Raw genomic sequence first — 26,158 nt, 5'->3', positions numbered from 1 at the left:
TTATGCACGCCTGGGTTGCTCTACTTTTAAAAAGCAGTTCTTTTTAAAATTTTCTGAATGAACTACAATACGAACTATTAAATCTCAAAAAAGGAAGCCCAAAAACATCCTACAATAAAATCCCTTAATTCAAATTCCTTGTAGTTATTGTAAATTATCTTCTTTAAATTATATGATAACGTATAGAGGTAACTCAGGAGAGTATTAAGAGAACGAAATCAAGTTTCCACTCTAAAACTGGTTTAGTAATCCCCAATGGTCATACACTACAGTCCACACGCGAGAGCACACACACACACACTCTTTGCACTACTTGCCACATTTAATCACAAGAGTCTACTCCAATTAAGACACCTGAATCGCAAAAGCAACTATCCAAAGAAGGGCATAAAATTTGCACTCTCAAATCTCCACAAAAGTCTAATCCAATGTAGGGTGGCAAGGGCTATAATTTGTATACAAGTAACCTCGATAGGGGGCACAAGAAGAAGTGAAATGCAAAACCAGGGTGACAACCTAATTTACAAGTTACCTCACCTCTACACAACACCACCCTTCTTTAAGCTCGCAATCAGCCGCTCAAAGCTTTTCATCTCCTTTGATTTACAGCCGTACACATCAGATATCGAATCTCGGCATAAACTATAGCACCATGGAAAGGAGGAAAAATACATAATAAGTTTACAAACCCACCTAGAGAAACTTTAAAAAATTTAGGTTGACTAATTTGTGACCTCAAAGAAAAAAGTACAAACCTGCAGGCTTCTTTGTCAACTTTATGCTCAGGTATATCAAATAAATCCTCCAAAACCTCAGGCTCGACGCGACAAAAACGAGGCCGATCTGCCACCATAAAAATCACATTTTGTACACCTGTTAACGACTATATTTGCACTTTTTCAACCCCCCTAGATAATATCACACATGTTTTATAGAGCCAGCCTGACAAAAAGGAACAAGTGGAACATGAGACACATTCAAACCTTGGTGCCCTCTGTGGAGCCAAGGTCTAAGCCTTTGGATTTCAGCTTTAAAAACCACTATTCCTCAGACTTGAAGAGGTATGCAGCATCCCCAGACAAGGATGCACGTGTCATTAGATTTAGGGCCATTTGTGAACCCCATCTAGGGTTTCCCAAATAAAAGGCCATTTGTGAACCCTATCTGTAATACAGAACAAAGGCCGCCTTAGTGACACTTGAGTTTAGCAGCACACCTGGGAGAATGGGTGCCCACTTGTAATGCTTTGGCTTTCCAAGCCCCAGGTCCCCGACTCCTGACGCAGGCCGATAAGAATCACACCAAGAACTAGTCCAAACTCCCAAAATAAAAAATCTACCCTCAAATCCTTTGTCTATCAAAGGAACCCCTGGTATGGACTTTTGATTCCTGGTAATGCATGGACAATCCAGCGAATTCGCGATTTTCGACTGTATCCAGTGGCGATTTGATCTCCTGAAGTGCTATGCCTAAGTGTTAGTGTGTTGGCAAGAAGGTGTGTGAGTTTTGTAGACGATGGATCTGTGTGGAGGGAGAGATCTAAGCTCCAATGAGAGTGGGTACTGCAGAAAGTGAAAAAAGTGGCTTATAAAGCTATTAGTACCTAATTAGTAATTAAGAGGATAATTAGGATTAAAACAATAGCTAAATGCTAAGCTGGCTCTGATACCATGTTGAATTTGCAACAATGTGATGAGCTATGGTGAATCAAATGCAAGAATCAACATGATTAGCAAGTAATTAGAAGTTGATTAAGGCAAGATTAGTGCACAATTAATCTAATAGTATAATGTAGGCATGGATATTCAAAAAACTAGTAATTTCTCATTAGACCAATACCTCAATTTATAGCTTTTACATCCACAAGGGACCAAGCACCCACTCCACTGATTTCTCCTTGATTTGTGCCACCTTCCCTACATCTAAAGACACCTTTTCCTAGAATCTTTCTTCACTCATGCTACCCTTGATTCTCTCATCCAGTAGATTCTTCTCACCTTTTCACTGCTACCCACTCAATTTCTGACTCCCTTTTACAATCTCTAGCTAAGGACTTGTTCCTGCACACACCCATTCACTTGCATATTTCAACAGTGCATATGCTAAGATTAGTTACCTTTCAATTTTTGACAATATTGACAACGCACCAAGCGTATATGATATGGTTGCACATAGATATGGTTGCAGTTACATCCACTAAAAAGCATGTACAACTTTGGCTCAATAAGGCTCTTAAAAAACTACCACCACCCTCAAAATAATCCATTTATGCCAATGGAACTCTAAATAAAGGTGTAGGTAACATGAAAATATTTGTTAATCCCATTTTGGATTAACAAGTATGGTCCTCCAATTGAGGACATTAATAAGTATCATGAAAAGGCACTATAGAAGTTGTACACTATGAGCGACGGTGTGAGCGACTCTACCGTGACAGCGTGGAGGTGGAGCTTGGAGGTTTGGAGCTTAACAAGTGAGCTTGGAGGCCTCAACGGACTCAAATTCGAAGCATTGGTAAGTGCCCTATGACAGTTGTGTTCTATTGCTCTTCCTTTAGGTGAATGCATTGAGTTCCCTCTTGGAGGTGTAGTAGCCCATAACATTTTTGGCACCGCTGTCGGGGAAACACCTTTGTTTCTTCCTTCCTCTTGGAGTTTCAGCTCCCATTGCATAAGATTCATGATTGCCTTTGCATTCTGGTAGTGCATCGTATAAGAAATGAATGGATAAGATTTGTGTGGAAGTTTTTAAAAAAACGTGAGAAATTGGTTGTGTTTGTTATGTATGTGTGTAGTGGAGTAGTCTTGGAAGAGAGCTTCACTGTTTTTTCTAGTTAATTTTGATATTTGCATCACTGGAATCATCAACGTGAACCAGCAGATTGGTGTTCTGTTTTTTCTTCTTTTCAAAAATTCACAAAAATAAAAAAAATAAGGAGCCATTGACTGTGCCTTGAACTTATATTACACTCCTTAGGTGTGGCACAATCATTTTGGAAACAATTGGATAAGTATTTTGCACCCAAAATCACATTAGTCGATGCGAGAAGTTCCCACGTGAAACGGTAGGAAAATCGTTCACGACGTGAACTGTTTTCTGCAACTTCACGCCGTGAACCACTCCCGGCATCAACGCCGCGATTAACGCCACAATTCACGGGGTTATCTTGCCAAAAATAGGTAGCCTTATCCTCACACCTCTGACACCACAAGATCTGACAAAATTAAGAATCGTGAATGTGCGGAAAATCGTTTACGACGTGAACTATTTCAAAACTCTTCACGACATGAACCATTTTTAGTTCACGGTGTGAACCAATTACTTTTCACGACATGAAACCTTCTCTCATCACGGCGTGAACCAATTACTTTTCACGACATGAAACCATTATTTTAGTTCACGGTGTGAACTAATTACTTTTCACGACATGAAACCTTCTCTCTTCACGGCGTGAATTTTCTCTGCGATCTCACGCCTTAATCAAATCAAACTCACAAACTTGGTATAGTGAGATTAAGGCTAAAGAAGTCTTGGAAAAATTGGCACCCGTAACCAAGGTTGTTAGAGACGTCAGAGGCGTTTGGTACGAGGCAGGTATGGTACGCGTCTCAAAAGACTCGTATTTTTTAGAAACGTTGGAGGCGTGTTAGAGGCGTCTGTTTTATATATATATATATATATATATATATATATATATATATATATATATATATATAGTGAAAGTTGAGAGAGAGAGAGAGAGAGAGAGAGAGAGAGAGAGAGAGAGAGAGAGAGACTAGAGTGTGTATGTGTGAGCCTTGAGGGGGTGTGTATGAGAGAGGGAGAGAGAGTGTGTGTGTGAAAGAAAGAAAGTTGTATTAAACGTCTGCAGAAGGCCAAAATGACCTATGAGACCAAAATAGTCCATCCTCATCATCTGGATACATCATCAAGATTCAACGGTACAAAGTAAAATGAAATGAACTGAAATGAACCAGTAGAGTATAGAGAGAGCTCCAAAAGTGGGTATAAAAACCATCATCATCCTAGTGTGTTTGAAGTTTGAACTTTGAACTTTGGGTCTTGAGAAAGGCTTAAGAGAGGGAGGGAGAGAATGAGGGAGAGATAGTGTGTGTGAGAGGGGCTGCCTTGGGCCCTTAAAGCCCCTAACTAAGACTCACACCAGCAAATAATAATAATAATAATAATAATAAAATTAATATATATATATATATATATATATATATACACATATATATATTTTTATTTTTATTTTTATTTTTATTTTTATTTTTTTTGTGGACGCCTCGATCGGGCAGTCGTATGCCTCGAACGCCTCGAACTGTTAGAGGCACGCCTCGTAACAACTATGCCCATAACAAGGTAACGTGGAATGTCGGCTGCTCTACAGCAGGCCGACTGCTGTAGGGGGACCATATAAAATGGCCCCCAGTCCCTTGCCACATGTTGTATCATTCCGGGATTCTTCTTGTGTATATAGAGCAGAGTTACACGCCTGTACCTCTCTCTCTCTTGTGCTGTTATTTTCTGCATTGCGTTTTGCTCTTGTGTTCCCATATCTGGTCATCATCTCCGCTGCGTATTCTGACATGGTATCAGAGCCTAGGCTCTAGATAGTTCTAGGGATTTGTGTGAGCAAGAGGGGGACTGTTGTGTTGCTGATTGGTGGACTGTTCGGGATTGTTCGGGAAGAGGAGAAGTAAGAGGACGGCGGGCTGATTAGCTGGACAGCCACTTGCAGGTGTAAGTTCTTCTTTGTTCCCACCCACCCACCCTTTTTCAGAGTACATCCCCGCAATGGCAGATCTGTTAGAGATGACCGAGAGGCATGTGAAGATCCCGACACTCCCCACGTTCCCAGTGGACCATCAGTTGGACGGGAACAACTACGGCATATGGAAGGCTATGATGGAATCTGTTATGGAGTCTTACGACCTCGCTGATTTCGTCGTTGTTGGGTTTCCACGGCCGGAAGAAGAGGAAGGGGAGTTACCGTCGATCCGAAAGGACCGGGAGGCACAGGCACAGTTGTGGGATCGTGTCAACCCCAGGGTCCGTTCGTTTATCTTCCTCAACTACACACCGCAGGTAATCAATCATGTAAAGCATATGACGCTGGCCAAAGGTATATGGCAGCATTTGCCTTCTCTTTACAACAGGGTATCGCCCATGAAGAGGATTTCCTTGTAAGTACAGATGCGGGTTATGAGCCCTGCAAAGTCGTCGACGATGCGGGAGCATATTAACAAGCTGCAGGCTCTTCAGCAGGAAGTTCTTCAGGCTGGGAAGGAGATATCATCACAGGACATGACCATAACGTTGTTGTCGCATTTGCCCTCTTAGTACTCAGCATTTTACTCGTCTTTGATTACCAATGGCAGGCTCAGCACCATCACGTGGGAGGAGCTTGTGCCCATGGTCTTGGACCAAGAGGAACGATCCACGAACCCTCCTCAGGGTGGAGGTTCGGAGGCCTTAACTGGCCAATAATCGAAAGGCCGTAACACGGGCAAAGGGAAGGCTTCATCGGAGAAGTCTTCTGAGAAAAAGTCCGTTACTGACCGCGAGAAACTAAAGGCAGAGAGGACCTGTAATGATTGTGGCGAGAAAGGCCACTATTGGAGGCAGTGTCCCAAGCAGAAGATCGAGAAGGGTGACGATTCCTCAACAGCAATCATGAAGACTCCGGCTTTTGTGCACCTGGAGGTGATGGACACCGATGTTTCATTTTCTTCAGGCAAGGAGGAGGTTGAAGGATTCTCCACAACGGATACTCGGGAGTGGATTCTAGACAGTGGTGCTTCCAGGCACATGACTCCTTCCAATTCAGATTTATAGGATCTCTGCAGGTATTCTAGTCACATTCTTACTAGGGATACATCCACTATCCCAGTTCACAGTGAGGGCAGGATGGAGATAGTTCCCGATGGCAGAGTGGGGAAGCATTCCTCCCGGTGTTGTATGTTCCATCACTTGTTTTTCATCTGTTGTCAGTGCATCACGTTTGCAAGACTGACGTACGGGTGGAGTTTGATGAGCATTTTGTTGCTCTCCGAGACAAAGCAACAGGCCAGGTGGTTTGGGAAGGCAGAGTGGAGAATGGAGTTTACAAGCTTTCAGCACTCTCTCTCCCAGGTCCTCAGGTTTGTGATGAGTGGCAGTCTGGTAATGGCCACTTAAGTGTGGATACGCTGCAGGTGCAGGCTTTCCGGGACCAGATGGTGGATAGCTTGCCAGTAGATGGCAACACTTGGCAGGAACTTTCCAGTACTAATGTTGGTGGCTCGTGTTCATTACTGAACAGGTAACTTATGCTGTGATGTCTCGTAGTATTCGGGACGACAAAGAACCTCCTGTAGATGAGGATGTTCTTTCCACGGGGACCTTTCGAAAAGCCAGGCAGGTGGCAGTTGATTACTTGCAAAAGGAGGTGCATTCTCCAAGCTTTGTGGTTCCGGATTCAGAGGGGGTGGTTAACAAGTTTCAGAAGGCCTTGCGTGGTCTTCAGCAGGTTTCCAGGACTAGGCTTTGCACCGTAACAGGTGTTGATCCTTGTGAGCAGTGTGATGCCTCTTTGACTCAGAAGCAGAATGGTTCATTGATCTGGTTGATGGACACCAAATTGGACGGGAGCTTCCTGATGAGGCAGTTGAGCTCATGGTTGCGGATGACTCTTTGGGAAGCAGGATTGCGTATCCTGTGGTTTCTGTGGCATGCGAAGGATCATGGACTCTTTTACACAGGAGGGGGATTGATTGATGGAGTCCGACTCCATGGTTGGAGTGACTCAGTTTGGGGAGGAGATCCGGACACAAGGAGATCTACTTCAGGTCCAGGAGCAGTTTTATGGAGCAGTAAGAGGCAGTCATCTTTTGCCTTGTCGACGACAGAGGCAGAGTACCGGGCTACTTGTGATGCTGCTTGTGAGGTGGTGAGGTCGCAGAAGTTGCATTGCAGGCTTGGGCTTCCACTGGAGGAACCCATGGTCATCCAGAGGCACTTTGTTCGTACATGGTTTAGCATGCTGGCCGACCCCCCCTGCTGCTGGCCGACTGTACATTTCAGCAAGTCGTGGGGTTTGTGGTCCTGTCGGCTGCTCTACAGTAGGCCGACTGCTTTGGGGGATCCTCGCACTTTACGAGTCTGTCACTAGCCCAGTACGGGCCCCAAGAGGTGACTCAAAGGCATACACAACACTATTGGGGTGAAACAGGGTTGCCCCCTGTCTCCTACTCTATTCAGGCTATACATTGATGAGATCTGACTACATAGACAGACGGGGACGACCAAGAGTATGATTGGCAGGAGTCTTGATATATATCCAATTGTATGCAGATGACATTGTCCTTATCTCTGACTCACCAAAGGGGCTCCATAAGCATTTGGATGCTTGCGAGGACCGGGATGTTGGGGTAAAGGCGTTATGCCCACCCTTATAGTGTGTACAAGCCCATAAGTTATAGTACATAGTACACTTAGTACTTTTAATGTACTAAGTGCACTATGTGTACTAGTGAAATATACATGTGTGATAGGGGAGTCACACACTCATGCTATTCATGAGTTGACTTATCCCCACAACTCTCTCTCTCTCTCTCTCTCCCTTGTTCTTCTCTGTGTATGTCTCCCACATTAACCTAACCCTAATTCTCCTTCTCCCATCAACTGCTAGCAGGGCCAATCTGCAGCTCTCTGCATGTGCAGTTGGCGCCGGATCATCATGTGCAGTATTCTTCCAACACGATGGTGGGCGTGGAGCTGGTGAAGCGGGAGACTAGGCAATCATAGGCCTTTGTCCATACTCACGCGTAGCCAGGCGCCTACTCGCCTACAGCAATCTGGTATTAGAGCGAGTAAGATACGCAGGCGCTAGGCTAACACAGCTTGAGCGAGTAAGATACGCAGGCGCTAGGCGACGTAGCACTACACAGCGAGTGGTGCTAGGCTTGAGCGAAGGCAAACACAAGCGAATTGGCTGGCGGGCGTTGACACACATGTATATTGCACTAGTACACATAGTGCACTTAGTACATGTGTGATAGGGGAGTCACACACTCATGCTATTCATGAGTTGACTTATCCCCACAACTCTCTCTCTCTCTCTCTCCCTTGTTCTTCTCTGTGTATGTCTCCCACATTAACCTAACCCTAATTCTCCTTCTCCCATCAACTGGTATCAGAGCCAATCTGCAGCTCTCTGCATGTGCAGTTGGCGCCGGATCATCATGTGCAGTATTCTTCCAACACGATGGAGCTGGTGAAGCGGGAGACTAGGCAGTCGTAGGCCTTTGTCCATACTCAGGCATAGCCAGGCGCCTACTCGCCTACAGCAATCTGGTATTAGAGCGAGTAAGATACGCAGGCGCTAGGCTAACACAGCTTGAGCGAGTAAGATACGCAGGCGCTAGGCGACGTAGCACTACACAGCGAGTGGCGCTAGGCTTGAGCGAAGGCAAACACAAGCGAATTGGCTGGCGGGCGTTGAATTATTAGCGAAGGCAGGCAAACTCGACACAGCGCTGGCCCTTCAGCGTGAGCAGCGAGCGGATACACAGGCGACACACCATTGCCCGTCAACAGCAGGCGCTTGTAAGTCTGGCCGAGAACACCTTACGCGTGTTCCGTGAAAACCCAAGTCGACAAGGATGCCTTGGCTGTGGAAAAAGGTGGAGAAAAGGAGTTCCGAGCACTTCATAATCGCTACGAGTTTCTCAGAGTTGTATACACGCAGCACAGTAATGCTGAAGATGAGAGCTTCATAGCAGGCAGCCAACCGTACATCAGCTACAGCAGCTTCATCATCCCCCTTCTGCACAGCATCAACCCCCCTTTTCCTGCAACAACAAAACCCGCCTGCAAATCAGAGAAAAAATCAGAAAATTACAAGGTATTTTCCTCAAAAAAATTTTGGGACTTGCAATTGAGCAGGTACAACCAACAATTGAGCAGATACAGGTGTCGAATTGCTCAATTTTGAGCAAAATTGGCAAAATTGGGTGACATTGGTCACAATCAGGATCAATTTGCAGGAAATTGGTCACAATCAGGATCAATTTGCAGGAAATTGGTCACAATCAGGATCAATTTGCAGGAAATTGGATGTCGAAATTTGGGACTTTTGATGTAATTGTGCAATTAAGCACTCATACATGCTGTATGATGTGAAAAATCGCACATTTGGGCAAAATTGCAGCAAATTGCAGTGCAAATCAAGGGGCTTTTGTGCCGATTTGGTTGATTTGCATGCAAGCAATCGCATTTGATGCTGTGGATAATGTGTTGATGCCTTACAAGCACTCAATGTGCCTGTGAATCAAGGGGCTTTCATGTATTGGATGTATATGTGACCAGGGGGAAGCATCGTGAACACTCTGGATGCCTTCATGTGCGTCAATGTACCATGTATGATCAGAAATTGATCTTAAATCAAGGGGCTTTTCAAGTTTGTATGCTTGTTAAGCTTGGCAAAGCAGTAGGCAAGACATTTATGCCTTGAATCCTCAAAAATCAGCTTGCAGTCAAGGGGCTTTTGCCCAATTTCTGTTCGGGACTGTTGTATGCAGTGTACAGGACTGTAAAAGTCTGATTTTCACTCATTTGGACAGCCAGGAGAGCATTTATTGCTATTGTACCTGCTGGTACAGATTTGGCACAGCTTTGTGCAAGTTTTGGCATGGCTGTACACTGTTTTAAGTGACCAAAAGGTTCAATTTCAGCTGCTGTACTTGCCGGTACAGGTTTGGTACATCATTGGTGAGCACTTGGTACTGCTGTACAGTACTTTGGAAGGGCAAAAGAGCACATTTAAGGTGCTGTCCAAAATCTGCAGCAACCAGATTTTGGTGTTTTCATCACATAAAGTGGGAGAAAAGTTGCATTCTTGCTTCCGCAGTGGGAGATAAAGCTTGGGAGAAAAACTGTGAGCACTTTGTGTGCTTTTGGTGCAGTGTTTGCACATTTTGCAGGGAGTCAGGCATTGACAGGTTGCATATTGCTATGGCAACCCCACAGGTGAGAGCTCTTCATTGCTTCACATAAAGAAGCTTAAAGGCTCACATAACTATGATATTTGGCAAACCCAGTGCTACAATGTGTTGCTCCAGAAAAAGCAGCACAAGCCTATCAAAGAAAGGGGTGTAATGCCCGCTTCTCTTACTGCTGAAGAGTGGGAAGATATGGATGAGCTGGCAAGATCTACTATCATGTTGTCTGTGTCAGACTCATTACTTTTCAGCATTCGTGAAGAGAAGACAGCTTGGGGAATGTGGCAGAGATTGCAGGACTTGTATGCCCAACAAAGTGCCTCAAGCAAAGTGTATTGGTTGAAGAAACTCATAGGTCTTCAGATGAAGGAAGGGGCATCTATGACAGCCCATCTAAATGAGTTTAATGGTATTGTCAGCCAGGTCATTAATCAAAAGTTGGCAATGGACGATGAGTTCAAAGCCACTTTTCTGTTATGCACTTTGCCAGAGAGTTGGGATACATTCAGGACAGCCGCTAGCAATTCGCATGCTATGCTGTCATATGCAGATGTTGAGGGTGCTCTTCTTCAAGAAGAGATGAACAGGAAAAACAACTCTGTTGGAAAGTCCAATGCAATGAATGCACGTGGAAGATCCCAGCAAAGGGGGGAAAGCCAAGAAAGGGGAAGGAGCAAGTCTCGCTCCAAAAAGGATTTGGAATGCCATTATTGTGGCAAGAAGGGACACATTAAAAAGCAATGCTACAAATGGAAAAATGATCAAAAGGAAAAGGGAAAAGGCAAAGACAAAGAGAAAGATGAAGCCAAAGATGTAAAGCCAAAGGGCAAAAGTGGAGTCAAATCAAATGTGTCACATGCAGGTGGCAGTGAGGATGAGGTCCTATTTACTTCTTCACTTGATGCCCATTCACTTCTTACAGGTGGTCATGGTATGCACTCATGGATCATTGATTCAGGTGCCTCCTTTCATGTCACAGGTTGCAGAGACTTGTTTGTCAGGTATACTGCTGGCAATGAAGGAGTTGTTTATTTGGGTGATAACCATGCATGCAAGATTCTTGGCAGAGGTGATGTGAGGCTTGTATTTTCAGATGGCTCACAGCTTATGCTCCATGATGTCAGGCATGTGCCTGAGATCAAGAAGAATTACTTTCTACTGGACAGCTTGATGATGCTGATTATGTTACCACATTTGGTCGTGGAAAGTGGAAGATTAGTAAGGGCTCACTGGTTGTTGCCAGAGGCTCTAAAGTGGACACTCTTTACTTTATGCATGCAGGTGTTTGTCACCATGCTAATGTAAATGCAACCGAGCTGCCGGAAATCTCTATGTGGCATAGCCGGTTGGGACACATGAGTGTCAAAGGAATGGAGCAATTGTCTCGTTTGGGTTACTTGCCTTCTCTAAAGTTTTCAAGTTTTCAGTTTTGTGAGCATTGTATATATGGTAGGCAACTACAGTGCCCCCACAAGAAAGCTCTTGGACAGAAAGATGCTCAGTTAGAGCTTGTGCATACAGATGTATGTGAGATGCCTCAGCTTTCTTTGGGAGGGGCAAAATACTTTGTGTCTTTCATTGATGATGCCACACGCAAGGTGTGGGTTTATCCTCTTCGTTTGAAGAGTGATACATTCTCAATGTTTCAGAAGTTTGTTGCTCATGTTGAGAATCAAACTGGCAAAACACTGAAGGCTTTGCGTTCCGACAATGGTGGAGAGTACATGTCCAAACAATTTCAAGACTTTTGTGATGCTAAAGGCATCAAGAGGGAGCTCTCTACTCCTTATGATCCTCCACAAAACGGGACAGCAGAGAGGATGAACATGACCATACAGGAGAAGGTCCGTTCTATGTTGTCACATGCTGCATTACCTCATGGTTTTTGGGCTGAAGCTGTTATGACAGCCGTTCACCTTATAAATAGGTCACCTAACACGAGGCTTGGTGGGAAAGTGCCAGAAGAAGTATGGACAGGGAAGCCTCCGTCATACAAGCACTTGAGAGTGTTTGGTTGCGTTGCGTACGTGCACATACGCAGGGAAATGCGCACCAAACTTGATCCTAAGTCTCACAAATGCATATTCCTAGGATATGGTGACAGAGGTGAAATGGGGTATAGACTTTGGGATCCCATGAATAGAAAGATCATACGCAGCAATGATGTCATTTTTTATGAAACATGCATGTATAAGGAGCCTGCAAGGCAACAGGAGCCTGGCAGAGTCATCTTTGATGATGATGGACATCATGGACAACAACAAAGGGCTGTAAATCAGCCATTACAGCAAGAAAACCAGCCCTTAAATGGTGCTGAAAATGGTCCAAATGGACAGCCAGAGATGGCAGAAGATATCCCTATGGATATTCCACAGTTAGAGGAGATACCGGGCATGATTTTTCAGCCTTATGGCATGGAACAGGAGCCACCAATAGGTGATATGCAGGCTGGACAGCAACCTGCAAATGATGGTCATTGGGTACGGAGGTCCACTAGACCCTCCAGAGTCCCTGACAGGTTTGTTCCAGGGGTTGACTACTTGATGCTTACTGACTGTGGGGAGCCCTCATGTTATAAGGAGGCTTTACAGAAGGCACACAAGGCTCTATGGGAGCGTGCCATGAAGTCAGAGATGGATTCTCTGCACAAAAATGGAACATGGAAGTTGGTGCATTTGCCTGCAGGCAAGAAGGTTTTGCCATGCAAGTGGGTATACAGGCTCAAAGTTGCACCAGATGCAAAGCCAAGATACAAAGCCAGGTTAGTGGCTAAGGGCTTTAAGCAGGAATATGGTGTGGACTTTGAGGAGATCTTCTCTCCAGTGGTCAAAATGACCACACTTAGAGCTGTGTTAGCTTTGGTTGCGCATGATGATCTGGACTTGATTCAGATGGATGTGAAGACTGCTTTTCTTACTGCTTTTCTTCACGGTGATCTCCATGAGGAGATATATATGCAGCAGCCAGAGGGTTATGCAGTGAGTGGAAAGGAGAAGCTTGTATGCAAGCTGAAAAAGAGTCTTTATGGGCTCAAACAGGCACCAAGGGAATGGTATCATAAATTTGATACATTCATGAAATCTCAGAAATTCAGGAGAAGTGACATAGATCACTGCTTGTACACCAAGAAAGCTTTGGATGGCAGTCTATTGATCCTCATCTTGTATGTTGATGATATGTTGATTGCCGGGAAATCTCGTAAAGAGATGGATTCCTTGAAGCAGAGGCTGCATGAAACCTTTGATATGAAGGATTTGGGTGATGCAAATCACATCTTGGGTATGCGGATACTTTGGGACAGAAATCAGCATGTGTTGTATTTGTCTCAGAAGGAATACATTGGCAAAGTCTTGCAGAGGTTCAATATGGATGGGGGGAAGAAGACTAGTACTCCTTTGCCTCCATATGTGAAACTCAGTGCTATGGACAGCCCACAGTCAGATAGAGACAGGGCTGATATGGCCAAGATTCCGTATGCTTCAGCATGTGGCAGTCTCATGTATGCCATGGTTGCTACTAGGCCGGACATTGCATTTGCAGTGGGAGTGGTTTCTAGATACATGGCCAACCCTGGCAAGAAGCATTGGGAAGCAGTGAAAGGTGTCATGAGATACCTGAAGGGCACACAGGATATGTGCATTTGCTTTGGCAAACAGGATGCATTAGTGCATGGTTACACGGATTCGGATTATGCCGGTCATCCAGATAACCGGAAGTCTACTACCCGTTATGTGTTTACATTCACAGGAGGTGCTGTGTCATGGATATCCAGGATGCAGAAGTGCACTGCCTTATCTACTACAGAGGCCGAGTATATTGCAGCCACAGAGGCTTGCAAGGAGGCATTATGGCTATCTCGGTTAGTGGTTGATTTGGGTTATACAGGGGATATTCCATTGTTGCATTGTGACAGTCAGAGTGCCATCCAGTTGGCAAAGAACCCTGTCTTTCATGCAAAGACGAAGCATGTGGATGTGAAGTATCACTTCATTAGAGAGGTGATAGAGAACAAGCAAATTCAGCTTGTTAAGATTCATACGGATGATAACCCGGCTGATCTGTTGACAAAGAGTTTGCCTCCGGAGCGGTTTGCTCATTGCAGACACTTGATGGGCATTGGATGAGGCCAGTTTCAGCCTTAATTTGGCCTTGTATATTATCATGTACATGCTGATTTTTTCTTTTCCTTTACTTAAGGGCACTTTGCCTTTAAGTGGGAGGTTGTTGGGGTAAAGGCGTTATGCCCACCCTTATAGTGTGTACAAGCCCATAAGTTATAGTACATAGTACACTTAGTACTTTTAATGTACTAAGTGCACTATGTGTACTAGTGCAATATACATGTGTGATAGGGGAGTCACACACTCATGCTATTCATGAGTTGACTTATCCCCACAACTCTCTCTCTCTCTCTCTCCCTTGTTCTTCTCTGTGTATGTCTCCCACATTAACCTAACCCTAATTCTCCTTCTCCCATCACGGGACCTCACTGTGAACGTTGGGAAGACCAAGGTTATGATCTTTAATACCTCCTCGTAGTGGATAGTAGATCCACACCGCAATTTACATATAGTGGGGAGCCCGTGACATATAGTATATACCTTGGGATCACTTTTGCTAGACTGCAATTCTCTATGCGGAAGGCGGCCAAAACCAGATTGATGCATGGCTATGCAGCCTTGGGCTCTCTCGAGAGGAGGTAGTGCTCACAGATACAGTTTCATGAGCCGGGGATGATGCTCTAGCTATTTGACACACTAGTCACACCTGTACTATTGTATCGAGCTCCCATCTGGGGTCCCAGTTTGTACCATAGGAGGAGACGCAGGGGGGAGCCAGCTACGACAGATGCGGAAGAGGTATATAATGGGTGGACGCCGATGGAGAGGCCCCTGGTGATGATGATGTCGCACATGATTAGCAGTAGGCCATCAGTGCCACATGAGATTGTGTGAGCGGAGATGGGGGCTGCATCAATCGTGACAAAGGCTCTACTCCAGACAATGACGTATCGGCACAGATTATGGGAGCTCCCACCAAATAGATACCCCCGGCTCTCCCTAGAGTCCTTGAGACAGCCAGCACTAGACAGAGACACGCAGTGCTGGTATGCACAAGTCGGTATACATGGCATGCAAATGGGGGCACTCCCCCCGTTTCAGTACAGGCCCCCTTCTTTGCTCCCAGCCGCACAGAGATGAATAGGGTCATCAGGACAGACATTGTGCAATTGGATACTCAGAGGACCTGGCGTTCACCCGTTCAGACCCTGGGGATGAAGATGGCCTTCTACAAAGATCATCTTCTTCGCTTGACAGAGGACGGTTTTATCATACACCAATGATACATGGACACACATCAGTCATTTGGGGTGCGATGTGCGATTCAACAGATCCGCACCTCATCCCATTAGTGGAGAGTGGAGACAGTCATATATGGGCCATGGGCAGCTGCACCAGAGGACAAGATATGCCAGCTTCGTCATACAAAGGTTGAGATAGAGGCCCACTATACATGCCAATGCCCGGTACACTATGAGATCAGGGGGAGGTTCAACTGCCTCTTCCGAGATGGATTTGAACCACTTTCCAGGATCATGGATTTCCCAGACCAAAGATGCCTGGGGCTCTTCCTTCTGGAGCTCCGCAAACAAAGGGAGTCCTTATTGCAGCCCAGACCAGCTGCATCCACTCGAGGACCAGCAAAGAGAGCTCTCACTGACTTCTTCCAGACTAGAGCTCCAAGAGCAGTCCACCCACTACACTCAACCTCCAAGATGATGGAGGAAGAGGAGTGACACTAGACAGAGCCATCGAGCTATGCAGAGCCCGACGCCCCCACCCACGCTCGTGTCATCATAGGAGGATCAGAGCCATCATTTCCCATCACCATAGGACTTTCTCCCACCGGCTCAGCTTTACTACATTGGGTACCATGATGCAGGCAGCAGCACCCTATGAGGGATATTTTAGGGTGATGTGAGTGCTTGACGCTCCTTGCATTGGCATCAACTTTGGCATTTCAGCTTGTGTTCCTTTCTTTTATTTTTAGTACCCATGATGATGTATTCCATGGACATGTCACATGATGTAATCTTTGGTCTCATAGGTCATTTTGGCCTTTTTGTACACTGATTGATCGGGCTATAGAGCTGGGGCGGTCCAGGCGCCCCAAGATGAGAGGCCCATCTCGACACCGGCGGAGACTACAACAGAGGATTAGGACCATACTAGCACGGCATGGGAGACGTCCAGTCAAAGTACTCACCATGGAGGACATTGAGGATATCCGCCATCGACCGATGAGAGACATCTTTGGATAGTGATGTGTATGATGCTTACCTTTGTTGCTGGAGTTTTCCTCCCAGATGTTATCCATTAGGAGCTCCTAGTACCGTACTTTTCCTCATAGTTGTTTCAGTTTCAGTTAGTTGTTTAGTTGTTTTTAGCTTTCCTTACACAGACATTGTATCAAATCCACCAATTGTTGTAACCTTTTTGGTCTCATAGGTCATTTTGGCCTTCTGAAGACGTTAATATATCATTTCATTTCATTTCTCTCTCTCTCTCTCTCTCTCTCTCTCTCTCTCTCTCTCTCCTAGTAGTAGAGCTCCATCCCCTCCCCCCCACTCATTGTACTTATTGCACACCCAGATTCAGCTTTTTTTTTTAGTTCAGTACTTTTTCATTTTGTTGGGATGACAGAGGATACCCCACACAGGTACACTGATTTGTCTCATAGGCCGAGTTCGGTCTTTTGGAAGACGTTAATAAATCTCTCTTTCTTTCTTCTGGAAGCGAAGAAGGACTTCTTGAAGAGACGTCCTACACTCAAGAAGACGGGAATATTTCTTGGAGATGACCACACTCTCGCAACTTGCCCACATGAAAGAAGTTATGCCCGAGAGAAAGGGAAAGTGGCCTTCTATAGAGATGGTAGAGTGGTGATTATGGAGAGGCGCTCTTCATGACGGCGCGAGACCTATGGGACTACACTCAAAGTTGCTACTTGGAATTGTAATGGATCTCTACGCCTTGATGTAGGGGCTTTTGAGGATAGTTTCACTGGGAGGGACATCATCTTCTACTGTGAGACGCATCAGGCTCCTGGACGGTCCATGCCACATGTTAGTGGATACCGATGGGAGAGAGCTTGTAGACAGGAGACTCGTTCAGAGCATAAAGGACGGGGCTCAAGAGGAGTGGCAGTATTGTTTAGAGAGGAGCTACAGCCACTGATACATATAGTCCGCAGAGATGAGCAGGCTAGGTACATGTGGGTTAGACTGAGGGCAGAGACGGGCACATATCTCTACATTGCTATATGCTATTTTGCTCCTAGTACATCAGTGTATGCATCACCTAGCGGGCAGTCTCCCTTTTCTATTTTGGATGATGACATTTGGGAGTTCTCCAGGGATGGTGACATCATTCTCCTGGGGGACTTCAATGCCAGGACCGCCCATAACCAGACAGTATTTTATGATACCTCAGAGGAGATGTTGAGGGAGCTTGATGTTAGGGATATGGGCCTATCTAGACTCTCACAGGATGAGGAACATACAGTGTATGGGCGGTATTTGATAGACATGGGGACTGCACATGGATTGGCCATCCTGAATGGCCTACAGAGATTCCCGACATCGGGCGGTTTCACTAGCTTTCCACATCGGCATGGTGCTAGTACAGTGGACTATGTTATGGCTCAGCCCAGTCTCATTCCCTCTTTTCAGGATTTTATGGTAGGCACTAGGCCGGTTGGAACAGCAGTGGATCATGCTATCTTGTCCTTCACGCTCACATTTCAGTTCAGCACCGCTCCATTGGGACAGGTCTCCACACACACTCGTTATACCTTTACGAGGGAGACTGACACCGTGTACACGGATGAGATATATAGACGCTTATGTGCCAAGGAGCCGAGATGGCCATTAGATGAGCTCACTTAGATATTGATTGAGACGCTTCCTGCTGCAGCATCAGAGGCATATCCCCATAGTCAGCCTACACGGAGACGATCTGGGAACATGCCCCAGAACAGTTGGTATGATGAGGAGTGCAGAGAGATGAGGATCAGATTACAGAGAGAGGTGCTCATGGGCGTTACCACTCACAGACAGTCACAAATTACCTTCCGGCACCTAGTGCGACGGAAGAAGAGGGCTTATCTTGCTCAGTTAGAGAGGGATTTGTATCAGTTATTTATGAGTCAGGACTCAGGCGAGGCATGGAGACTATTCCATGAGCATTCACCATCACCAGCCATTACCTCCACAGAGATTTGGGGTGAGTATGCAGCATCCCTGTACACAGCACCAGGACAGTCGCCCCTGCCAGACCCATCGGAGCCATGCCCAGAGACATGTGCTTTCTTTACTGCTGAGATGGTAAGGAAAGCTATTGACAGGATGAGGACTGGGAGAGCATATGATCATGATGGTTTGGTAGCAAAGCACTTTATTCATGCCAGAGATATGCTTGCAGAGCTTATTGCTATGATGTTTAACCGAGCCATGTGTGAGGGTTTTCCTGAGACTTGGAATATGTCCACGATTGTGCCTATCTTCAAGTCAGGGGATCCCATGCTTCCTGGGAATTATCGTACCATCATGATTGGTCACGCATTGGCTAGATTATATGCATCTATTCTTGAGCAAGAGTTGAGTAGATGGGCAGAGAGAGAGGGCATACGTGCATCAGGGCAGGCAGGGTTCAGGAGAGGTTTCTCCACTCTTGACCATATCTTTGTGGATTTCCGCAAAGCTTTTGACACAGTACCGAGAGCCAGACTGATGCGCAGACTACAAGAGATGGGAGTGCCCACAGAGCTGATTTGGGGAATCATCGCTTTATACAGGACAATTGTGGGGCAGGTACGTACTACTCAAGGTATATCTGAGATGGTTCACTCCACTATTGGGGTGAAACGGGGCTGCCTCCTTTCTCCCACCTTATTTGGGATGTATGTGGATGAGGTTTTGGACTATGTAGAGCGGGAGGGTGACAGAGGAGCACAGCTAGCAGAGACATGGATTCCGCTGTTATTGTATGCTGATGATATTGTGTTGATCTCAGATTCTCCAGAGGGGATGCAGCGTCATTTGGATGCATTGCACACGTTTGCACAGGACAGTGGATTGTCTGTTAACCTTGGTAAAACCAAGGTGATGGTGTTTAACACCACAGCACAGTGGGTTAGGAGGTCAGTACCCACCTTTACATATGGTCAGGAGACAGTGGAGTATACATATGCATATACTTACCTTGGTGTGGTTTTTAGTGGCCCACTATTTTCCTTGAGGAGAGCAGCGGAGACCAGATTGACCAGAGCTTATGCAGCATTGGGGAGACTAGAGAGGATGTGTTCGCAGGTTCAGTTTCAGGAACCTCGAACAAAGCTCTAGCTCTTTGACAATTTGGTCACTTCAACCATGCTGTATGGAGTGGAGATATGGGGACCCTCAGTGGATCACCACAGCCGAGCTGGTAGCACTGATGGATGGAGACGTATGGAGAGGCCCTTGGTTTCTATGATTTCCCAGATGATTAGGGCCAAGGCCTCCGTACCACATGATATTATCCGTGCCGAGATGGCTGCCCCCCCATTGGTAGTAGAGGCACTCACTCGATCAGTCTCCTTTATACATAGCACTTGGGCTCTCCCTAGAGACAGATATGCTCGCTTAGCCCTGGAGTCTTCACGACAGTTGGCATCACAGGGAGACGGATCATGTTGGTATGCACACATGGCAGCTTGGTTCCAACTGCATGGCTTTAGTATGGACAGGCTACCTCCATTTCAGTACTCCCTGGATGCACCCTCCCTCCCTCTCACACGGGCAGAGATTACCAAACTTATCAGGCAGGACTTGACTCAGCTGGACACTAGGAAGACATGGATACAGCCGACACACGAGCTTGGTACGAAGATGGCTTTCTATAGAGATCATCTTCTCCAGCTCACAGAGGATGGGTTTGTGATTAGACCCAGCTACATGGATACTCATCTTTCTCATGGGGTACGCTGTGCTATTGGTCAGATGCGCACATCCTCACACCAGCTAGAGATTGAGACTGGCAGATTCAGAGGAGTACCAGCTGAGGCCAGGATTTGTCAGCTGTGCCAGATGGAGCCAGAGACAGAGTTACATTACATACGTCACTGTCCAGTATATAATGAGATACGAGGCCGTTTTCACTGCCTGTTTTAGAGAGGGTTTCGGACCACTTTCTAGAGTCATGAGATACCAGGATCAGAGATGCCTCGGATTATACTTGCTGAGCTGCGTAGACATAGAGAGGGTCTCGAGAGGGAGGGGATCAGAGAGGGAGAGACACCTACAGAGGCAGATTACAGACTTCTTTCGACCAGAGATTGAGCAGTCAGGCCAGCAGGCATTGCAGCTAGCCCCAGAGTATAGCCGCACCAGAGGTACACTGATTGATCAGGCTATAGAGCTAAGGCGGTACAGGCCCCCAAGATGAGAGGCCCATCTCGACACCGGCGGAGACTACAACAGAGGATCAGGACCATACTAGCACGGTATGGGAGATGTCCAGTCAGAGTACTCACCATGGAGGACATTGAGGATATCCGCCATCGAACGATGAGACATCTTTGGATAGTGATGTGTATGATGCTTACGTTTGTTGCTGGAGTTTTCCTCCCAGATGTTATCCATTAGGAGCTCCTAGTACCGTACTTTTCCTCATAGTTTTTTTCAGTTTCAGTTAGTTGTTTAGTTGTTTTTAGCTTTTCTTACACAGACATTGTATCAGATCCACCAATTGTTGTAACCTTTTTGGTCTCATAGGTCATTTTGGCCTTCTGCAGACGTTAATATATCATTTCATTTCATTTCTTTCTTTTTTTTCGTGAAATGGTGTTTTATATTATATGTAAAATGTACATCAGCCACATGGCTCACACAGAACCTATGGCCCCAAACAAAACCCCCACAAAAGATCCTCTAAAGGATCATGACCATGCAAACCTGTACACTAATAAGAAAGCCTCCTAGCCAAATAAGCATCCCAGATAGAAGCATCAAAGATGAGCCAGCCGAGCCGCCGTAGACCATAAGGAAATAACATCTGCATCCAGTAGCTGAGCTGAGAGAAGAGAAGAAAACTGCCAAAGCAACAAACCGCGGATACGTAGAATGTGCCCATGTATTCCAGACAAGGAATCAAAAATGAACCCATTCCGTGTAGTCCAAATATGCCAAAGTCCTGTCCATCTAAGGAAATGGAATATCACAAGGTGGCTGTCTGAAGTAATGACTTGAGGACAAATCCCAAATATCCACTGATGAGCCGAAACAGTAGACCTCTCTACTACCTCCCAAACGCGAGAGACAAAAGACCAAATCTGACGGGCCACTGGACAACTCATGAACAGATGCATAACTGTTTCAGTGCATGTCGTGCAGAAGAAGCAAGAGGCCAGTGTAATTTTACGACGGCTCAGCTGATCCCGTGTAGGTAACCCTCCCACCAACATCCTCCAAATGAAAACCTTACCTTGGTAAGGGAGTTTAGACTGTCAACCACGCATAAGAGTTTTCTGCCACCATGATTTAGACTTGTGCAATCCCCACACCTTATTGGCCTTGGCTGAAACCCAATCTTTCTCTGATACAAGCTTATGATAGACCTGGTTAGCTGAGAGTGATATCAAGTCACCAGATTTACATAGTGCCCAATCAAGCCAAGGCTGATCTGCAGATGGCCGAGGCAATGGAGTAAAAGGCTCAACTGCATGCATGATGTCAGCCCATAGTGGCTGAAATGTCCAAGGAACCCTAAAGTGCTGCCGAATACGACGAAATGAATATGGCCTATCACGACCAGGTATCACAGCATCTCGGATTCTAACCAAGCCTAGCCTGACCATGCGGTTGAGTCGTATGCGTGAAGCATCTCTGTCTGGCCAAACAATGACACGCGACTCCACAAATGTTTCGAACTGCAAAGAGTTCAAAAGTAGTCTTTCATGACCAGGATCCCACCGAGCCAACAGTAGAACTTCATGCCAAGAAAGGAGAATATGCGATAAAATGTGTGATGAGCGAATACGGACAGGATGAGCCGCATTCACAATGTCCCACCATGAAGCCTGCACACGTGTCCGCCCATGTGACAATCCCTCCAACTCAATCAAGTCACGAGCCATGAAAACCCAAGGCTGCTCTTGCAAACACATATCCTGAAAAAGCGCCCACCTACGCGCCACCATATGCAAGCGGACATCCAGTAAAGCAGCCCCACCCATTCTTTTGGGCGTCGTAATGTGATTCCAAGCTATCCATGTTTGACCCATAATATTTCCTTGCCTCTTCCACAGCATAAACCGAATGGGAGCAACCAAACGGATGAGAGATTTGTGCGTCCAAGGTAGCAAAGGTAAAAAATAGGAAATCATGCTAAGCATAATAACCTGAGCTACCTTAACCCTCACATGCATAGGCCACCCTTGAGCTTTCCAATACACAAATTTATCTGAGATCCGAGCAGAAATCCAAGCAAGAAGCGCTTGGGGGTCCACATCCACACCCACCGGATATCCAAGATGACGAACAATGTCTCCTGTATGCACCACACGGCCTTGCCACCCTAATGCCTCAAGATCAAATTCCGTGCATACAATGAGGGCTGATTTTGATGAATTTATTTTCAGCCCAGAAGCCAATGCAAAATTATTCCAAGCTTCCATTGCTCGATCTATATTGGCTTTTTCGGCCCTGAGAAACATAAAAGTATCATCCGCAAGGGCTTGAGCAACCAATTGCTTGCCATGAGGGAGATGCAAACCAACCACTTCACCATGCGATGCCATAGCATCTAGGCGAGATAACATAGGATGAGTGGCAATGGCAAAGAAAAGAGGGCTAAGAGGACAGCCCTGCCGGAGAGAACGGGTGAGAGAAATACCATCCGAAAGTCCTCCATTGAGCATAATCCGCGTGATAGAGCCAGAGCCAAGTAAATGCACCAAATTAGCCATTTTGGGACCAAAGCCCATGGCTGTCATTAACTGAGAAAGGAAAGACCAGCTGCCATGATCAAAAGCTTTTTCAAGATCCAGCTGCACCATCACAATCTCTTGCTTCTTTGCCTTGGCATAATCCACTCCAATTTGAACATTAAGAATATTATGCAAAATATTCCTGCCATGCACAAATCCATATTGATATGGATGAACAAGAGTAGGAAGCACCTTCTGCAAGCGATTGGCAAAAATCTTTGTAAAGATTTTATACATAATACCCATAAGTGAGATCGGGCGCCATTGAGCCAAAGAAGTAGGCGAAGGGACTTTGGGCAACAAACGAAGTATGCCCAACTTCCAATCGGCAGGCATATATCCCTCATCCCAAACCCTTTGACAAATAAGCGTCAAAGGCTCTGCAAGCTGATCAGCATATTTTCGAAAAAACTCATTTGTCAAACCATCCCAACCAGGGCTCTTTCCCATGGGAAGTTTGGAGAGAACAGCTTCCACTTCCCCTTGAGTAACAGGAGCATCAAGCTGAACCGCCACATCAGGGTCAACTTGATATTCCCTTGCAGCCAGGACAGCCGGTGAGACATCCTCTCGAGGGGCAAGCAAATCTTCATAAAACCTGATGCAATGCTGAATAACCTCAGAAGGTTGAGTAACAAGGTTGCCTTTGGCATCCATCAGCCTAACAATATTCTCACGCATATGTTTTTGATGCAACTTATCATAGAAGCGATGAGATTGACAGTTAGCATCCCGCAAAGCATCAAGACGTGCAAGTAGTTTAAAGCGAACATATTGTGCTTCCTGCACCCTAGATAGCTCCTTTTTCAACCATTCTATGGCATCCGCAACTTCAGCATCCATAGAGTCAGTAAACATGAACGCCTGCAAGCCCTTTAAAAGCGACTCAAGGAGGGCCACATGCTGTTTTTGTATAGAGGCATTAGCAAGACCATAATGACGTGCTAATTTCCGAGTGTTGGTAAGGAACACTGGCCAAGCATGATAATCAGCCATGGACACTCTTGTGGAGAAATGTCGTATCAACTGACGCATATAAACATCAAAAACTTCATGCTCCAAAAAAGTGTGATTTAAGCGCAAAGGCAAGCGTCCCAACAAGCCTTTATATGCATCCACAGGATGATAGACCATTTCAAACACAAGCGGCCAATGATCTGACAAAACCTGTTGCTGATCAACCATCATAGTAAGAACCTCTGGCAAAAAGAGATCTTCAAAGGGTAATGACCATCCCATGGCGAGATGACCTCACCCTTCGAACCAAACACAAGAGGCAATTGTTGTTGTGCTTCTTTTGTTAGGCGATTTCTAATAGGATAGCGTTCTACTCTATCCACCCCAAGAGGCCCTGTACCCTGAGAAAGTTGGCCTCCCGGCCTCTCAATCCTGGTCTGTTGCTGGGCACTTGAACCCAAAGGGCGACAAGCATATGTATGTAAGGGCCCCTGATGAGCACGCAAAGGCCCCCGCCAAACAGCATCTGAGAAATCCCCCCGCGGGGCAACAAATCGTGTCTTTTTACCACGTACTTCCACCCATGGCTGCTCAACCTCATTCTGAACATCCACATGTACATCCATGTGTTGGGCATCATGTGAAGGAGCATCATGCTCATCTTCCACGGGCAACTGCCCATCAAGGATATCCTTTGTAGCAGCAACTTGTTCTTTCTTAGGACATTCGGAGACAAAGTGGCCCATCTCACCACATTTGAAACAGTGGCCAGCAAATGTATCCCACCTCAATTCATACATTAAAGGTTGCAGCCCAGCCATATTGACACGCAAATGTGTCGGCCTAGGTCTCCCAGTATTCCACAACATGCATAGACGATTTCGGTTTCTAGATGTCATTCGAGGCACCACCAAGACATCACCGATACCTCGCATGAGACTTGGTAAAACACGCCAAAACATTGGTGGGAATTGTTTCACTTCAACCCAAACTGGGCAAGCCTGGCGCAACATATCTTGGTACTCTGCCATAGGCTTCCACGGAACCACATGAACCAACTGCCCATCCAAAAAAAGTGGCACCTGCTCCAAGACTGCCCTACGGGCTTCCGAAGTGCGAAAAAGTATTTCATAAAAGCCTCTCGGACCATCGTAAATCTCCTAAAGTGCCTCAGGCGACACCAAGTGGCCCAGCCATGCTCTAAGACGAGGCAACAATGGAATACGCCTAGTAAAGAAAAAGATAGCGGCACGATCATGAAAATCTGCTAGCTGTTGTAGCAACAAAGGAGTCTCCATGCATACATCAGCCACACCACTATTATCCACTGCAGCCATTTGCACGCTATTTGCCTTCACATATTCTTGCAGAAGCTCACCAGTGATCTGCAGCAAACGTGCAAACTCCGGAGAAGGTGCCTGAGAACTTTCCTCTGCATTCTCTCCAACATTCACCGGAGTATAGCTTGCATCAACATCAAGCCTTTGACGTTTTTGTTGCTCTGAGGCATCTGAAGCATAACCCACATCCTTCTCGATCATCTCCTCAATAAGATCCATGTTAAGGCTATTGGCAGCCATGTCGCCAACAGCAGCAGCCGGGTCATCCAAATCCATGTACAAAAGCAAAGAAAACTCGTTCTCTCAAACCCAAATTCAGCACCTGCTGCAGTGCTGGCTGGAAACTCTTCTGTACCTGCAGTACCTGCTGAAACCCTACTGTACCTGCAGTACTGGCTGGAAACTCTTCTGTACCACCTGCTGAAACCCTACTGTACCTCCAAGTCACCTGCTAGAAACCCTACTGTACCTACAGTACCGGCAGCTGGAAACTCTTCTGTACCTGCAGTACTTGCGGTGACTATTGTACCTCGAAGAACCCCTACTGTACTGCAGCACCTGCTGGAAACCCTACTGAACCTGCAGTACTTGCTAGAAACCCTAGTGTACCTGCTGTATTTACAGTAATACCTCTTGTTGCAAGCAGCTCCACTGATAACGAAAGGCGGTATGTTGTCTTCTCTGCAAGGATGTCGATCACACAAAGGGCAAGCGTATCTCTGCTGAACGGCCTGTTGATGGCGACTATCTGCTGGGGGTGACGACTGCCTGCTGATGGCGACTATCCGCACACACACACTCTCTCTCTCTCTCACACACACACACACACACACAGAGGGTTGTACAGAGAAG

General features: G+C 46.0%; 1 protein-coding gene across 1 annotated transcript in view; it reads right to left on the bottom strand.

Annotated features, from left to right (window-relative positions):
- Nucleotides 1-321: 321 nt before the first annotated feature.
- Nucleotides 322-26,158, bottom strand: part of LOC147630958 (zinc/iron-chelating domain protein) — a 40,656-nt gene continuing 14,819 nt past the window's right edge. The window contains exons 3-4 of the mRNA XM_086809300.1: nt 756-843; nt 322-642 (exon numbers count right to left, since the gene is read on the bottom strand). Of these exons, the coding sequence (XP_086665426.1) occupies nt 540-642; nt 756-843 (191 nt within the window). The 3' untranslated portion in view covers nt 322-539. The remainder of the gene's footprint in view (nt 643-755; nt 844-26,158) is intronic.

Source organism: Cibotium barometz, chromosome 15 (assembly GCF_041138505.1).
Source record: "Cibotium barometz isolate CiBa-2024 chromosome 15, ASM4113850v1, whole genome shotgun sequence".
Taxonomy (NCBI): domain Eukaryota; kingdom Viridiplantae; phylum Streptophyta; class Polypodiopsida; order Cyatheales; family Cibotiaceae; genus Cibotium; species Cibotium barometz.
Note: the sequence above shows the minus strand (reverse complement) of the source record. Positions and strands in the feature narration are given on the sequence as shown.